General features: G+C 43.4%; 1 protein-coding gene across 3 annotated transcripts in view; it reads left to right on the top strand.

The window, feature by feature from the left end:
* The window catches only part of LOC127652199 (caskin-1-like), an 88,284-nt gene that overhangs the window by 26,770 nt on the left and 42,471 nt on the right, over positions 1–19,043 (top strand). For all 3 annotated transcript variants that reach the window (XM_052138276.1, XM_052138275.1, XM_052138273.1), the window contains exons 2-5: positions 6,308–6,359; positions 13,260–13,357; positions 13,635–13,780; positions 13,876–13,971. In XM_052138276.1, the coding sequence (XP_051994236.1) occupies positions 6,308–6,359; positions 13,260–13,357; positions 13,635–13,780; positions 13,876–13,971 (392 nt within the window). The remainder of the gene's footprint in view (positions 1–6,307; positions 6,360–13,259; positions 13,358–13,634; positions 13,781–13,875; positions 13,972–19,043) is intronic.

Here is a 19,043-nt window from a genome sequence, read left to right as displayed (position 1 = left end):
GTTTTGTTTGTTGTTATGACTGGAGTCTTTATCTCATTGTAAGCACATCTGTCAGAAGTAGGCCTACAAATGACTGAGAGCACCTTTAAATGTAGGCCTTTACTTCAGTGAACCACACTCACTGAGATGATGCCAAGTCATGACAGTGCAAAATACACAAACAGGGTGGAAGTTAAATAAGGCTGAATACAGGTGCAAATAGTAACTCAAGACAGCTGATCCACAGAAGAAACCACAGTGGAATTTTAAAGTGAAACAGCACCAACTGACAGTACTCCTATGCCAACGCCCTATGGCACATTTTAACAGTAAAGCACCTTTAGAAGAAATAGTAAAGAAGCAGGTAATAATTTTGGAGAAATGAAGAGAAACAGAGGACTGAAAAAGTCTCAAAATCTTAAAGGCCAATTTACACCTATCAGCCACAACATTAAAACCACCTGCCTAATATTGTGTAGGTCCCCCCTCATACCACCAAAACAGCGCCAATCCGCAGTTATCTGAGTCTTTCTCAGTTTGAACCAGTCTGACCATTCTCTGTTGACCGCTCTCATCAATAAGGTGTTTCCATCTGCAGAGCTGCCACTCACTGGATGTTTTTTTGTTTTTAGCAACATTCTGGGTACATCTCAGAGACTGTTGTCAGCAGTTACAGAAATACTCAAACCAGCCCATCTGGCACCAGCAATCATCCATGCGATTATCTAATCAGCCAACCATATGGCAGCAGTGCAGTGCATAAAATAATGCAGGTACGGGTCAGGAGCTTCAGTTAATGTTCACATCAACCATTAGAATAGGGAAAAAATTTGATCTCAGTGATTTGGAGCATGGCATGATTGTTGGTGCCAAATGGGCTGGTTTGAGTATTTCTGTAACTGCTAATCTCCTTGGATTTTCACACACAACAGTCTGTAGAGTTTACTCAGAATGGTGCCAAAACCAAAACATCTAGTGAGGGGCAGTTCTGCGAATGGAAATGCCTTGTTGATGAGTGTTACGAATAGAGGCAGACGAGGAGAGCGGATCTAAATGCAAAACTTACTTTTATTAACTTAGTCAATCAACAAACACAAAGGAAAACCCTCAATGGGGAAATAAACACAAGACTGAGGAAAACGGGCAGGGAACACACACCAGGCTAACAACATTCAACGATAGACACCGATTGAACAAACAGACAGGGTTTAAATACACTGACAAGGGAAGACAGGAACAACAGAACGCAAAACAAGATAACAAGGTGAATAAACAGAAACCAATGGTAGACTAATGAGGACAGGTGAAAACAATGACAGAGAACACGAACGCTAACAGGGAGACTGTGGAACTAAACAAGGGACAAAAGTGAAAACTACGGAATACAAAAGAGACAAAAATGACAACCAAGGGGTGACAGTGAGAACAAGACGAGGTAACCCTAACAATGAGAGAGGTCAACAGATTATGGCCAGACTGGTTCGAACTGACAAAGCCTATGGTAACTTAGAAAACCGCTATGTAAAATTGTGGTGAGAAGAATATAATCTCAGAATGCTATTCTGAGATGCAGGTTGGTGCTGTTTTGGCAGCACGATGGGGACCTACACAATATTAGTTGTTTTTAATGTTGTGGCTGATCTGCTATACTTGTGTGAACAGGCTTCCTTTTGTTCGCTTGGAAATTGTGACGAAATACACTGAAGTTTTTGTTCCGCTGATGTATTTGTTCTCTTCGCTCACATCCATGAAATATCCTGACCTTAAAGATCTTGGCTAGTTAAAGACCATTGATGATTGGTCATAGCAAAATCGTGGGTGTGGTTTGAACATTGTTCATAATTGTAAATAACGTGAAACGTCACGTTCATTATTTACAATTGCACGTGCCAGCTGAGGAAATTGTAGCTTGTAGGATAGCAAACTTTTCGGCCATGCGAAAACGGGACTATTGAGCATTTTGAGTACTTCAATATGGGACACTACTTCTTCGACATGGGACGTTTCACCATCTGACTGTATATGGGAGGTGGGTGCCTCCCTGTGTCTCGCTGTCCATCTGTTTTGCCGCTTAAATATGGGACAACCGGTGTTCGGTATGGATCTTCATTTCGGGCCAAAGTACGGGACGTCCTGGGTAAAATGGTTTCCAATCTTAGTAGCTAGCTAACTTTGAAACCTGTCTCACTGATTTTGTTCAAAAGTACACCTTACCTACTGATACGCTGTGTGTAGTATAGTTGTTAGCTTCATTCATCTTGGGTATTTTGTTTGCTTTAGTTTGGCTCCTTCCATGAATTTAAGGTTTAAGTTGTAAAGGCAGAATATTTCGGGAGAAACTACAAAGTGCAGAGGTTAGATCATTGATATTTGTGAGGATTGCTTTTTGCTTGAAATATGTACAATTGTAAGATAGTAATGTAAGTAATTATATGGTTTATTTTAAAATAGCTCAAAATTGAAGACCCTTGAAATTCCTTGACGAGCGTATAGGTCTCATGGTATAAATAGAAGATGACATTTTTATTCTAGAGACCATTTGATTGCACAAAAATCTGTGTAGTGCAAGATGAGTCTTTCTGTTATTTTTTCCTATAAGAGAAATACAACAAATTTGTTTATATCTGCTAAAAGTTAATTTTATCAACATTAACGAGAACACATATACAGTACATTACCTTAAAGCTAATAGACATGAACTAAGAACCACAAAACTCTAATTTAGATTTCACTTCCATAAACTGTTTGCCAATATAATATCAAACATGTTTTTTTGAAGTCTTATGTTAGACTGTACTTAAAGGAATTTTCAGGGTTCAATACAAGTTAAGCTCAGTCGACAGCATTTGTGGCATAATGTTTATTTAAAGGCATTAATTGAAGCTTATAATTTTATTAAAGCACTGTTAAAACTGGTGTATTAATTGAGCTGTACATTTTTTAACGGTCATTTAGGGTTTTACGCTGTTATGTCATCATGACTATGTTTTAAAATTGGATATAATTTTACACAGACAAGGTTTGTAAGCAATTTCACAAAAATCCCTATACTATTAAAACAGTGAATAGTTTACAGATTGGGCCAATTTTTAGTGTGAAGAAATCACTTACCTTTTCTTACTAACCTTTGAAATTAACAGCTCAAATAAAACACAATTTTTATCAGAAGAATTATTGCATGTTCTTTTATAATAATATTGCTCTTTAAACCCTCTAATAATTGTCCACATTTACTTTCATTGTCCCCATTCACTTCCATATTATGAGATCTCATTGAAACCCAGGTTTTGTTTTTGTTTTTTTAAGAAAAGGAGGGATGAGTCACAAATGCTGTTGATTGTACTTAACTTGTATTGAGCCTGGAATAGTCCTTTCAACAATGTTTCAAACACATGAGATTTTGTGTGTGAGTGTAGCAGATACTGGGTAACATTGATTGTTATTGTCATGGTTAAGGTCAAAGTTTCCATAGCAACAGGCACCATTGAGGCTGCAGTGATAATAGTATGAATAATTTATCACATGGAAGGATTATGACTTGAGTTCCAAAACACCTCATGGTGTGCTACTGTTTGTGCACTTGTTTGTGAATGTATACACAATGTATAAACTTCCTTATTTAGCATGATAACATCACCAGAGTTACCAGAGAGACAATGCCATGGTATTTTTGTCACAATCTCTAATTAGCATCACTGGAGTCGTCATGGAAATGCTCATTTGTGTTTTTTATGTCTTTTCCTAGTGTGTTTGATGATGACTGGGTTTTATGTCTGTATTGTTAATTCATTGTTGTATAGTAAACGTGTATTAATTACATATCTGTTAATTTACCGTTTCAATAGATAAAGATGATTAGGCAAGTTAATTGAGTAATTAATCATCACCGAGGCATAAGCATAATTGATTAGAATGTGAATACGAGTCTGAATAATAATTTACACATATTAAATTGCTTCTAAAGCATGTTTACTAAATTAAACTTATTATTAAGGTCAAATGAACTGCACACACAAACACATTGTTCACTTCACCATTAAGTGTAATTTTCCTGAATTCTAAATGTCTCTCTCTCGCTCTGTCTCTTTTCCCCCATCTCTCATTCTTTCTATTTGTCTGTCTCACTCTCAGAGAATTCTTCCATCTGGACCACTTTTATTTAGCACACACACGCACACACACGCACACACACACACACACACACACACACACACACACACACACACACACACACACACACACACACACACAGAGAGAGAGAGAGCTTATACATCTGTTGATTAATATATCAAGGTATAGACATTTAGATGTTAGTATAACCACAATATAATATACAAAATGAAGTGTGATGTTTTTGATTAGGATTTTAATATATTATTGTGTGCCTGGGTGGCTTATTAAAAACTTTTTCTAGGAGTTGCAAAACTCCTACCTGCTGGCTTTGGTCAAGTTGGGTTTCCATGTTTTATGGGGACTTTTCATAGACATAATGGTTTTTATACTGTACAAATTTTATATTCTATCCCCTAACCCTACCCCATTTTTACAGTTTCAAAAAACATAATTTAGTATGATTTATAAGCTGTTTTCCTCATGGGGACCGACCAAATGTCCCAACAAAGTCAAACATTTCGGGTTTTACTATCCTAATGGGGTCATTTGGTCCCCGCAAAGTGATAAATACATACTCACACACACACACACACACACACACACACACACACACACACACACACACACACACACACACACACACGTTGGTGCAGCTCTCCAGGATTCTCCATAGATATAATGATTTTTATACGGTATGAAATAAAGATTCTAAAAAAAAAACATTGTTTTTATGGGGACACTAGAAATATCCTCATAAACCACATTTATATCATTATTACCTATACCTATAATTACCAGTTTGTAACCTAAAATAAAATCCTCGTAAACCACACAAACACACAAATAGATTTAAAAAAAAATTGAACAATGGAAGTTTTAACAGAAGAATTGATATAATTGCTTTTAATAAAGTTAAATAAAAATAATAAAAATAAATATTTCTGCTTTTAAACCCTCAAAAATTGGCCACATTCACTTTCATTGTAAGTGCCTCACTGTATATCTGTAATCTGAAAAAATAAATTTTCAAGAAAAGGAGGGACAAATCAACATTTTATGGTAATCAACATTATACCACAAATGCTGTCAACTTGCATTGAACCTTGAATATTCCTTCAAGGTAGTGAGTGAACATATGAAATTCAAAATAATCATATACAGTAATATAAGTGTAATTGTTTTTAATATTTGTTTTTTTATTTGACCCATAAATATGTAATCATACGCACAGCATATGGTGTATTTTCTAGATAATAAATAATCAATACTTAAATGTCATTATATTTAAACATATTTAAATGAATATTTAAAATGTAAATATTTCTTTATATTTCAGAAATGAACTTTCATTTTGTTGCCTTGGGTGGATGAACTTTTTTCAGAGAATGTTTTCCATAATGCCATTACCAGTGTTGAATTTGTTTTAAATTTAAATTCAATAAATTCCTTTTCCTGTTATTCCCATTCAAATTCCATTTCAACATCAACTTGGGGTGTGGCCATTTTAAGTCAGATTCCAATTAAATGGGAGTTCATTCTTAAATTCAGAATTTTGCCCAACCCTGAATTGAATAAGGAGGTGTATATTGGGGAAATAAAAGAATAATAATAAAAAACTATATATATATATATATATATATATATATATATACTGTATATAGGGACAAGTGAATTTTAATATCTGCTGGCCCATATCACTCTAGTGGCCCAGGTCAATAGAGCCCACACACAAGTCTCTGTAATATTCTGGTCTGCAGGGATCTTGAGATGTGTTGCTCTGTGTTTCAAACTACATTTAATTCAAAAGAGTGACCTAAAACGTTGTGTTTATGACACAATGATACAGTAGACTATAGAATATAGAATATAATGCCTTCTAAAGCCACTTTTTAATCTACTTTTTGTATTGTCTTATCAATACTTGAAACATCTACCACAATAATTTAATGCATTTAAATGATCTGAATTATAATTTTTAAAATATATACTGTATATTTATAAATTACTGTGAATAAATATAACTATTTATAAATATTTCATCATTATATATTGAATTATTTTTATTTGAGATGCTTTCTCAGCAAATATTTATAAATGCGATTAATTGTGATTCATTAGATTAATTCAACGACTTGTGTAATTAATTTGATAACATCAATTTACAGCCCTATTTATTACTCATTGTTGAATTACAATCTTTTATTTTCTCTTGCAGAGCTCCTGGGGGCTGCTAAGAAGGTGAATGTGAACTTCCAGGACACAGACGGGTGAGTTTCATATAATATACTGATAACACATACTCACTTATGATGTGAATCAATCCAGTTATCATTATTATTAGTAGTGGTCAAGTGTTATGGGGTTTTCAATGGACTAGACAAACATATATATCTAGAAAGCAGGGTGGGTGATATCTGATATGATGCTGATATTTACATGATGTAATTAACAGTTAGTTTAGACAATATTTACAGAAACTCAGAAATATGTGAAATATGCAATATTATAATTTTTTATTTTATATTTTAACATATAGGAATATGATAAAAGAACATACAAATATTTGTTATGCTAAATTAATGTTTCTTACACATTTTATGCAATAGTTAATACATTCTTAATATATAGGTTTGAATAAATTTACAGTATGCCCACCTCTTCAGTCATCACTGCTAAGAAATAGATACATTTAAATGATGCTTTCATGTCTATTTAGTACATTTATACAATATATACATTAAGCAATAGAATTTATAAGCACATACACCCAGAATTAAAAGATATACTGGCCAGTCAGTTATAATGTTGATTTCTAGTTAAGAATATAATATGTTTTGATATAGTGTCACCAAATATACTGCTAAGGCATACGTGTGTAGTTGTTAGAATGCTGCAGTGTACCAGAGAATGAGTGTGGAGCAATAGAGTGAGAGAGAGAGAGAGAGAGAGAGAGAGAGAGAGAGAGAGAGAGAGAGAGAGAGAGATGTGTGTGTGTGTGTGTGTGTGTGTGTGTGTGTGTGTGTGTGTGTGTGTGTGTGTGTGTGTGTGTGTGTGCGTGTGCATGTGCATGTGCATGTAGTTTAGGGCTCTGACAGAGAAAAAGCTCTTACTCATGGAAGTAGGTCATAGCCTCCTGCTCATTTAGACAGTTAGGGATCGGAATGAAGAGGCAGAGTTGAGCTGAAATGAGGTCCAAATAGGGACTTTCTAAAAAGGTACAAATAAGGCTTTAAGCACTGGGGCTGGAACTAAGCAACAATATATAATTTTTTAGGGTTATTATTGTGAAGAAATACAAGCCCAATTCTGAAAAGATTGGACAGTATATGTAAAATGGTAATACAAACAAAAAAGAGTGAACCTGTGCTATATTAAATGCACCATAACGTCTCGGGTTACATGTGTAACCCTTGTTCCCTGAAAAAAGCGTAACGAGATGCTGCGCTGATAAGCGCTACGGGGAACAACCCTAGTTGTGACCGAGCTGAATAATGTGTGCAACATGTCAATGAACATTGACCAGAATTTATAGCCTCGGCTGATGTAATCATTAGATGCACCTGCGACCAGGCTATAAATGGATACGTCACCAGGTGTTGTCAGATACTTCTTTTTGAAGAGCAGTCCTGGGACGTCCCAGTGCGGCAAAGCAGTGCAGCATCTCGTTCCGCTTTTTTCAGGGAACAAGGGTTACACATGTAACCCGAGACGTTCCCTTTACAAAAAGCTTCACTATGATGTTGCGCTGCTAAGCGCTACGGGGAACGCAATACCCACGCCGCCGCACTTGGGGCTGTCCGGACCCCTACAGTTGTGCAGTGTACTCACAAAAACGCGAGAGGTCTCAGACATGAGCTTGAGATGTCGACTCAAGGGCATAAGAGCCCGGAGTAGCATAAACATCTAAACCGTTACATTTTGATGAATGTGTGCGGAGAGGACCAGCCTGCCGCATCACAAACTTTTTTAGGCATGGGCTGAGATGTCAACTCAAGGGCATAAGAGCCCGGAGTAGCAAAGCATCTAACCCATAAAGTTCGATGAATGTGTGCGAAGAGAACCCTATCACAACACAAACTTGTCATAAAAACTGATGAATGTGAGCGGAGAGGACCAGCCTGAGGACCAGTAGAAGGAAATGCATGCAGGTGCATATGTGATATGAATGCGTTACTATGATCAGCACCTCCCGAAGGTGGGGGGTTACTGGGCGACTCAGGGAGAAGTAAGGAGACATTGCGCTGTCAACAGAAGCGAAGAGGTCCTCTTCTGCCCTGTAAAATCTACCCAGATCAGTTCCAAGTGGAGGGAGCCCTAGCACTTGAAATGGTCTCGATAACCTCAAGAGAAAACCCTGTGAACCTCATTTGGTACCCTTAGGGGCCAGACATGAAAGGTTTCACAATTCGGGCCAAGGATGAGAATCGCCCAAGGCGAGCCGTCGAGGAGAGGAATTAACTCCGAGAAACATATCCTGTTCGGCCAGGGCAGCGCCATTAATAGGAGGCAAGACCCTTGCTGGTGAACATTGCCAAGACTCCCGGGAGCAGAGAAACCGGGGAAAGAAACGCATACAGATGCATTCTGGGTCGCCCAAGGCGAATGTCCAGACCCAAGGGGGCTGGGTGATTTCAGGGAGAAGTAGAGGAGAAATTGCGCTATTCATAGAGGTGAAGAGGTCCTCTTCTGCCCTAAGATCTCACCCAAACTTGTTCCAAGTGGAAAAAGCCCGGCTTCTAAAAAGGTCTCTATAACCTCAGGAGAGAGCCCTGTGTCCCTCAGTTGGTACCCTTAGGGGCCAAACATGAAAGATGTGAAAATATGAAATATTGCCCTGTGCCTGAGATAGAAGATCCTTCCTGTTCGGAATCGCCCAAGGCGAGCCGTCAAGGGAAGAGATTAGCTCCGAGAACCAAGCCCTGTTCTGTCAGCACGGTGCTATCAGTAAGAGGCAAAAACCCTTGCTGGCGAACTCTGGGCAACTACTACCTTAGGGTGGAGTTCTTAACTCCCCCGTTGGTATTTTCTGTCTGGACCGTAAATCTGCTCCCATATACGGGCATCCAGGGATATAACTGACCTGAGTGACAGGAGCTTGCCCTGGGCCCTAAGGAGAACCTGACGTGTCAGAAATACAGCTGACAAGAATGTGGGTCTCCTTGATGATTTATGTAAGAGGCTACCGCTGTATTGTCCACCCGCACCAAGACATGGCAGCCTCAGGAGGAGGTATTTCAGGGCCAGAAATACAGCCATCAACCCGAGACAGTGACTGTGACAACCGAGCTGTCGCCCTGAGACCTGGAAATCGTTGATACTGATAACAGTGCAACCTTGACCTAGCCTGACTTTGCTCAGTGTGATCTGAATGGACTCAATCCTAGTGGGAGACAGTTGTGCCCACACTGTGATTGAACTCCATATGATGCCCCGATAGACAGTGTTCTGAGTGGGAGAGAGGACACTTTTGTTGGCGCTGAGCCTCAACCCCAGAGAAACAGATGAGCTAAGACGATGTCCCTGTGCTGAACTGCCAGTTCCTCGAACTGCGCTAGGATCAGCCAGTCGTCTACATAATTCAGAATGCAGATGCCCCGGAGTCGCAAGGTGCCAGCGCTACATCATGCATTGTGATTGTGTGGGTAAAAAGGGCTAGGCTGAGTGAAAGAACCTGACCCTGGAAGACTTCGCCCCCGGAAGCGAACCTCAGGAACTTTCCATGTTGTGGCAGAACTTCTAAATGAAGTATAGAAGTGCATCATAAGATCGATGGTGACCAGCCAAACGAGTTGTAGGGCTTGAGACACCCACGGGTAGTTCAAGCTTTAAGATCTAAGCCAGACGCCACCCCTCACCCTCCATGGGAAACGGGAAGTATTTAGTTTAATAACCTAACTCTCTCTCTGGAAGGGGAACACATACCATGGCCCCTTTAACCAGGAGATTGAGTTTTTTGTTTTTACATAAAAAGAAATCCGGTTTACGGTAGTGAGAACACGCCGTTGAAACACGGAAAAGCGGCGAGTGAATTAAATCCTGACGCCCTTATAAGACCCACAGAAAAGAATATATCTGGCAGAAGTTTCCATGCTGCCAGGATCTCTGAGATGGGTATTATATTTTAACACGTCCTGTTGAGGGGTTGTCGAGTGTTTTGCGTCCTGCATAAAATACAGGAACAGCGAAAACACCCAATTTTGACGGAAGCCTCTGCAACCTGATACACCAAGAGGTGGCGGGAATGGAGGGACTTCGAAGGGGGTACCGGGAGGGGTGAAGTGAAGCATGGGCCCCGTCCCGAGGGGAGCTACCCCCTAATCTAGGCGCAAGACAATCAGGGTTTTCTCTTACTAGAATTTATAGTCCTGAGGTCTTGCTTCGGGGGCTGGCGAGGGCGGCGAGACTGTCCCCAATCCCTGGGAGGAGGAGCACGACTCGCCATGCTTTGCTTTTGAGCCTCCCTTCAGTCAGGACCGAGGCGGGTCTGAGGCTTGTTCGTCAAGCTCAGAACCCACACTCAGGTCGTCCAGGAGGTCAGCCTGGTACGCCTGTAAAACAGCATAGTGTGCAGAGCAGCACCAGCCTGACCTGCTGCTTGATAAGCCCTTCCCACTAAAGTGGAGGTTGTCCTACAAGGCTTTGAGGGGAGAGAGGGCTTCTTAAGTGATTATGCCGAGCCCGGCGAGAGATAGCTCGCAAGCGTCTCTTCGACCGGCGGCTTCACTGAATACCCCCGTGCCTCAGCACCCACGATAGTTGAATATAATGACGTTGAGGGTATGTGAACACGGGAAGAAAATATATATATTATTTTTTTTTAACATTTTTTAGGGGTTCTCCATGAGCGAAAAAGCTCTTCATGGAGGTTATCAAAGAAGGGAAGGGACCCATGAGGCGTTCTGGAAGATAAAATCTATCCCCTAATTTGGAGCGTTTGGGGGTCTCTTTTTCGCATGGCCAGTCCAATCTGGCAACCGCACGAGTAACAACATCGAGCAATTCCTCCGTAGATTTTTTTATCGCGGACGGAAAGCTCGGAGGCGGGAAGAGAATCGCGATCCTCCTCATGATCCGAAGAAGCGTCGGAACGCGCTTCGAGATCTTGTGAAGGACCAGCTGGGTTTGAGGAGTCTCTTGCTCCTCAGCCAAATCCATGCAAGAGCCCCAGGAACAATCTTTTTTTTTTTTTTTTTCGTGAGTGCTGACTCCCGGAAGCAAGCGAGGGGAGCACGAAGCACTTTGCCTGTTAAAGCAAATCGTAGTGCTCACACCCACCCTGCTGCAACACGAGAGCAGCGTGCTCTTACCCCCAAACAAACAGCAAAAACGTATGCAGTGTTTGCGGCTTTCAGTCTTGCCCTATGCATATATATATTATATTTTCTAAACAGAAGAGAAAAGAGGAAAATATTCACTGCGCACTGTCTAACCAATTCTAACTCCTAACAGAGGAAAGAAAGTTTTGACAGGGTTTGTAAAACAGAATCGCTCTGAAAAAAGAGTTTCTGACGACACCTGGTGACGTATCCATTTATAGCCTGGCCGCAGGTGCATCTAATGATTACATCAGCCGAGGCTATAAATTCTGGTCAATGTTCATTGACGTGTTGCACACATTATTCAGCTCGGTCACAACTAGGGTTGTTCCCCGTAGCGCTTAGCAGCGCAGTAACATAGTGAAGCTTTTTGTAAAGGGAACAACACATTATTTGATGTTTTACCTTGTGAATTGAATAGATATTTTTTTAAAAGACACTCATTTCAAATCAGATAATTGCAACATGCTCCAAAATGTTGGGACAGTCTAGTGTTTACCACTCTGTAAAATCACCATCCATTTAAATTACACTTATGAAGCATTTGGGCACTGAAGACACAAGATTATTACGTTTAGCAAGCAGAACTTTCCCCCATTCATCCATAATGCAGGTGTTCAACTGTGCAATTGTAGGGGGCCTTCATTGTCATATTCAAAATGTGCCAAACATTCTCAATTGGAGACAGGTCAGGACTGCAGTCAGGCCAATCTAGCACCCGCTTTCTCTGCTTACACAGCCATGCACTTGTATCCAGGGCAGTATGTGGTTTGACGTTGTCCTGCTTGGAAAACCTCTTCTGAATTTGCATAATCGTCAATCCCACAGATGTCACAGTCTTAAAAAATGTAATTTGTCTGTAATGGATATCATGACATGGGCTCTGGAATACTTTGTTAAACTTTTGTCAGTCAACACCATTCGCCGCTGTATCAACAGATGCAAGTTAAGGCTTTACTATGAAAAGCAGAAGCCCTACATCAACACTGTCCAGAAGCGACACCGTCTTCTCTGGGCTCGGTCTCATCCGAGATGGAAAGTAGAACAGTGGAATTGTGTTTTTGTGATCTGACGAGTCCACATTTTAAATCGTTTTTGGAAAGAAAAAAAAAACGGCTATTGTGTTTTCCGAGCCAAAGAAGAAAAGGACCTTTCAAGCTGTCGTATCAGTTCCAAAAGCCAGTGTCTGTCCTGGTATGGGGGTGTGTCAATACCCATGGCATGGGTAACTTTATGGGCACCATAAATGCAGAAATATATAAACACACTTTAGAGCAACATACGCTGCCATCTAGTACCATTGTTTCCAGGGACATCCCTGCATTTTATAGCAGGACAACCACATACTACAAGTGCATGGCTCCATAAGCAGAGAGTGCAGGTGCTAGATTTGCCTGTCTACAGTTGAGAATGTGGCACATTTTGAAGCACACAATATGGCATTGAAGGCCCCGTACAATTGTGCAGATGAAGACCTGCACAATGGATGAATGGGGGAAAATTCTGCTTGTTAAACTTTACAAACTTGTGTCTTCAGTGCCCAAATGCTTAATAAGTTTTATTAGAAGAAATCGTGAGTGGTTAAACATTTGAGATTCCCAACTATTTTGGAGTGTTGCAGTCATCTGATTTGAAATGAGTGTGTGTGTGTGTGTGTGTGTGTGTGTGTGTGTGTGTGTGTGTGTGTGTGTGTGTGTGTGTGTGTGTGTGTGTGTGTGTGTGTATAGGCTATTATGAATAAGATATTTAGAAATTAATAGCCTGAGAATTTCTGCAGAATTATAATACCTGTCACATCCACTGCCTTAGAAATAATTAACACATTTTTTGTTTGGTTGTTGTGTTTTATAGGTTATCTGCCCTGCATCATGCTGCTCTTAATGGAAACGTTGAGCTCATCACACTGTTGCTGGAGTCGCAAGCCGTTGTTGACATCAAAGACCTGAAAGGTGCAAGCACACACAGTCCCATTTACACATGCATATGCACTAACAGATCCTGTTCCTTCACTATGAACATTTTGAAGTTTTCATGAAGTTTACACTGTTTCCTGCTAGCCCCCTTGTCGCAACACTGAGAATGCAATGCGTACACATTGCATTGCGTGACAAAGTATGTTTTGAAACTAAATGCAACAACCATGAAATTGTCTCTGCTCTACACCTTGGACTATATTTCTCAAACTTTTCTTCTTTTTGATTCGTTTTTTCCACCTGTCTTTTCTAGGGATGCGGCCATTACACTATGCTGCTTGGCAGGGCAAGTGTGAGCCAATGAAAATGCTGCTTAAGTCGGGATCATCAGTCAACAGCCAATCAGATGAGGGAAAGATCCCTTTACACCTCTCGTCACAACACGGCCATTATGAAGGAGTGAGTACACAAAACAATCAGACTTAGATGCATGTGCATCCATACTGTACACACACACTTAGACTCAATCTACTGTACTGTATGTCTGTTTGTAGAGTGAGATGCTGCTCCAACATCAGTCAAACCCATGCCTCAGAGACAATGCTTGGAAAACCCCTCTAGACTTGGCCTGTGAATTTGGACGTGTCACGGTCAGTTACGCTGTGTCTGTGTTTGTCTGTCTGTGTGTATGCGGGTGTTTAAGATAGATGGATGTGAGGTGATGCTCTCCTGTGGGTTTGTGGGAATCTACACCTCTTCACACAATACTGGAAGTTCCCATATGCACTCACACTCTGGTTTCCTCTGCTTCCAAATGAGCTTAAAGTAATGTTCCAGTTTAAAAACAAGTTAAGCTAAATCATTAACATTTGTAGCATGATTATGGTTAAATCATGGTTACTGTAATTCGCTTACAATTGAAGTGAATAGAGCCAGTCAATTATCATTGAAATATGCATTGTTTCAAAAGTATAGCCACAAGACGTAAATATTAAACATGTTAACATGATTTTTTGGGGTGATAAAATCTCTGTTGTACATGATTTTAGTGTGATAAAATCACTTACGACCCATGGCTCAAGCCAAGCTAATTTATTATATATATATATTGTCACGTTCCTGTGTTGTCTGCCCTATGTTCTCTGTTTCACTAATCACGTTTATGTCACGTTTCCTTGTTGTCCGCTCCGTGTTTTCCGTTTCACCCGTCACCGATCCCATTCCATGTCACGTTTTCCCTGTTGTCCGCCCTGAGTTTCACTGTCCGTGTGTGAAACTGCACTTCCCACAATGATCACTGTGTTATTGTCCGCACCTGTCTGTTATTTTGTCATTACCTTGTCTGTTTTTTTAAACCCCGCTTTCTCCCCTTCCCGTTGTCGTTCGTTGATGTTCCATGTCCCCGCTTATGTATTGTTTGACTCTCTCTTCGTGTTCCCTGCCTGTCTGTCAGCCCGTTCATGGTTACCCCATTATCTGTCCGTCCAAGGTTACCCTGTCGTTCTCCGCCCTCCGTTTCCTCTGGTATTTAGTTTGCCTTTTTCCCATCGAGGACTTTCTTTTGTTCCTGTGTTTTGTTTATTCTGTTCTTTTGTTTCAATAAAGCCCACATTTGGATCCACACTCCCGTCTGCCTTCTCCTACTTCCACAATTCATAACAGAACGAACGACCAAAAACAATGGATCCAGCGGTCCAGCAGGCCAACTACCAGCTGCTTGGTCTAAAGCAAGGGGATCGACCAGTTGAAGACCACATCCGGGACTTCCTGGAGCTGGCTCACATTTCGGACTTCCCGGAGTCTGTCCTGGTGGTTTTCTTCAGGGGCAATTTGGACGCGTCACTGAGGGAGCGGTTGCCACCAGCGACGCACGGCTGGACGTTGCAGGAGATTGTGGAAGAGACTCTGTTGGTCAGCAGCTAACCACTCACTGTGGCCGTGGCAGAGGAGGACCCTACCTCACCCCCCGCGGTGGCGACCTTCCACACGCCCATAGCTCTTCCCATCACGCCTGCCCCACCAGTCAGCGAACAAACCCCCACGCCAGTCGATTCCCTTGAGCCTGCACGGTCCACTTCGTCTGCCCGGAGGAGGAAGAGAAGACGGGCTTCCGCCTCCCGGTCCACGCCTGTCCCGGTCTGCGAGCCAGAGCCCACGCCAGCCCCGGTCTGCAAGCCAGAGCCCACGCCAGCCCCGGTCTGCGAGCCAGAGCCCACGCCAGCCTCGGTCTGCGAGCCAGAGCCCACGCCAGCTCCGGTCTGCGAGCCTGAGCCCTTGTCAGCCATGGTCAGCGAGCCTGAGCCCTCGTCAGCCACGGTCAACCAGCCAGAGCCCTTAGCCCCCGATGTCAGTGAGCCAGCGCCTGTAGCCTCGACCGTCCCTGAGCCAGCGCCTGTAGCCTCGACCGTCCCTGAGCCAGCGCCTGTAGCCATGACCGTCCAAGAGCCAGCGCCAGTAGCCATGACCGTCCAAGAGCCAGCGCCAGTAGCCATGACCATCCTCTCGAGCCTCCCAGGGCTCTGCCTCTCAAGTCTCTCGAGTCTTCCAGGGCTCCTCCTCCCGAGTCTTCCAGGGCTCCGCCTCTCAAGTCTCTGGAGCCTTCCAGGGCTCCTCCTCTCGAGCCTCCCAGGGCTCCGCCTCTCAAGTCTCTCGAGTCTTCCAGGGCTCCTCCTCCCGAGCCTTCCAGGGCTCCGTCTCTCAAGTCTCTCGAGCCTCCTAGGGCTCCGCCTCTCAAGTCTCTCGAGTCTTCCAGGGCTCCTCCTCCCGAGCCTCCTAGGGCTCCACCTCTCCAGTCTCTTGAGTCTTCCAGGGCTCCTCCTCCCGAGCCTCCTAGGACTCCGCCTCTCCAGTCTCTTGAGTCTTCCAGGGCTCCTCCTCCCGAGCCTCTCAGGGCTCTGCCCCTCAAGTCTCTCGAGCCTTCCAGGGCCCCGCCTCTCAAGCCTCTCGAGCCTTCCAGGGCTCCGCCTCTCAAGCCTCTCAAGCCTTCCTGGGCTCCGCCTCCCAGGCCTCTTGAGCCACCCAGGGCTCAGCCTCTCGAGCCTTCCAGGACTCTGCCTCTCGAGCCGCCCAGGGCTCCGCCCCCGAGCCTCCTACGTCTCCGTCTCCAGAGCCACCTACGGCTCTGCTCTCAGAGACCCCAGTACCTTCTAGGGCTCTGCCTCTAGAGCGTCCTACGGCTCCACCTCCCGAGCCTCCTACGGCTCTGCCTCCCGAGCCTCCTTCGGCTCCGCCCCCAGAGCCTCCTACGGCTCTGCTCCCAGAGACCCCAGAGCCTTCTAGGGCTCCTCCTCTAGAGCATTCCACGGCTCCACCTACCGAGCCTCCTACGGCTCTGCCCCTAGAGACTCCAGAGCTTCCTTCGGCTCCGCCTCCCAAGCCTCCTACGGCTCTGCCTCCCGAGCCTCCTTCGGCTCCGCCCCCAGAGCCTCCTACGGCTCTGCTCCCAGAGACTCTAGAGCCTTCTAGAGCTCCGCCTCTAAAGCCTCCTATGGCGCCACCTTCCTCGGCTCTGCCTCCTGAGACTTCCTCGGCTCGACCTTCTGAGCCTTCCTCGGCTCCGCCTCCTGGGCCTGCCACGGCCCAGCTTCCAGGGCCTCCCTCGGCTCCGTCCCCTGAGCCTCCCTCGGCTCCACCTCCAGAACCTTCCAGGTCTCAGCCTCTAGAGCAGGGGTCACCAACACGGTGCCCGCGGGCACCAGGTCGCCCCCAAAGACCACATGAGTCGCCCGCAGGCCTGTTCTAAAAATAGCACAACACAGCTGCGTATAAAATTGAATTTTATTCTGTTGCTATTCTTTTTTTAATCACACTTGCATTTATATAGATTTAAAAAATGACAATATCTTAAAAATGTTTCTTATACATGAAGTTTAGATAAGTTTAGGTGAACTCTGACGTACTCCAGTTCGAAGGTCAGTATTGTGCGTGTGACAATACAGTGCTCGTGGAGAGTAAGCTAGCGGGCGCAGCGAAGATTGGCGCTGAACACAGTTTCTTACCCCAAAAACATGGCAGAAAAAAGAAAACGTATCACTTTCACAACGAATGGGAGTCGGAATTCTTTTTTACGGCTGAAAGAAACCTGCGTGTGTCTTATATGCGGAGCGACTGTGGCAACGGCAAAGCGGCACAATGTGGAGAGACACTTTATACCCGAATCACAAAAACTACAATAACTACCCACCGGGAAGCGCACTACGGGCAGAAAAAGCCCTTGAGCTAAAGACAGCTTTGGGTAAACAACAAGCTTTTTTCACAAGGCCGGCGAAAAAGTCACAAAAAGCAATCGAAGCCTCTTTTAGAGCTACGCATTTCCTGATCAAGAAGAAGAAGGCATTTTCAGTCGGAGAAGCTTGAGCCATGTGTATCATTCATTTCCAATCCTTTCATGAATGTGGACACAACAAGCTTTGCTGAGCAACTAAGTACAATGTTCAACTTGGATGCTGGACAGGTGGAGATTGAAATCATAACAATGCAAAATGACCTCCACCTCAAAGCCTACCAGGCTGCACCAAACTTTTGGTGCCTTGTTGACACAGAGAAGTACAGTGGTGTGTGTACAGCAGCTATGAAGGTTGCCAGCCTGTTTGGTTCTACCTATCTATGTGAATCAGCATTTTCTGACATGAACTTCATCAAGAACAAACACAGAACACGCTTCACTGATGCACATGAGTTACTCACAGTTGCAGTGTCAAGTTAAACACCAGATTACAATACAATGGTAAACAGCATGCAATGCCAGTCTTCCCACTAACAAAGAAAATTATACCAGATGTCAGTGGCAACATGTCAGTGCCATGGCAAAGTTTAATTAAAATATTGAAGAATTGTTCAATTTAAAATGTGTGTTCATGACATATAACTTATTATTTTATTAAAAAAAACAGCAGATTTGGTCATTAGTTCAAAATGTGACAAGATTTATTTAAAAATATTTTTTCACTACATTACAGACATTACAATGTACATAATTGATAACTTTTTGAACATGGTGCAACATAGTTCATGATTTTTTTAAAAGGTTTGTCAGTGGCTAGTGAAAATGGGACATTTTTCCTAAGAAATGTAATGTAAGTGATCATCTGAAAATTTAACAATTACTGAGATAAATAGAAATAAAGTGCTGAATATTGATATCTGTTTCCCACCTTGTCATTGTTGGTAATTATTGTGAGAAATCATTAACGTGATCAGAGTCTTCACATTATTAATAATGTATAAGGCAAACTAAGCAAATTTGTTATTTCAGAAGAGTGTATCAAACTGGTAGCCCTTCGTATGACTCAGTACCCATGAAGTAGCTCTCAGTATCAAAAAGGTTGGTGACCCCTGCTCTAGAGCCTCCTACGGCGCCACCTTCCTCGGCTCCGCCGCTTGAGCCTTCCTCAGCTCCACCTCCTGAGCCTTCCTCGGCTCCGCCTCCTGAGCCTGCCTCGGCCCGGCCTCCGGTGCCTCCCTCGGCTCCGTCTCTTGAGCCTCCCTCGGCTCCACCTCCTGAGCCTCCCTCCACTCCGCCTCCTGAGCCCCCAGAGCTTTCCATGGTTCCGCCTCCCTTGGCTCCGCCTCCTGGGTCTCTCTCGGCTCCGCCTCCTGGGCCTCCCGAGCCATCCTCGGCTCCGCCTTCCTCAGCTCCGCCTCCGGAGCCTCCAGAGCCCCCCTCAGCTCCGCCTCCTGAGCCTTCAGAGCCTCCCTCAGCTTCGTTTCCAGAGGCCCTCTC

The sequence above is a fragment of the Xyrauchen texanus genome, chromosome 11, assembly GCF_025860055.1.
Source record: "Xyrauchen texanus isolate HMW12.3.18 chromosome 11, RBS_HiC_50CHRs, whole genome shotgun sequence".
In the NCBI taxonomy this organism is placed as follows: Eukaryota; Metazoa; Chordata; class Actinopteri; order Cypriniformes; family Catostomidae; genus Xyrauchen; species Xyrauchen texanus.
This window is presented reverse-complemented; position numbering and strand designations above follow the sequence as displayed.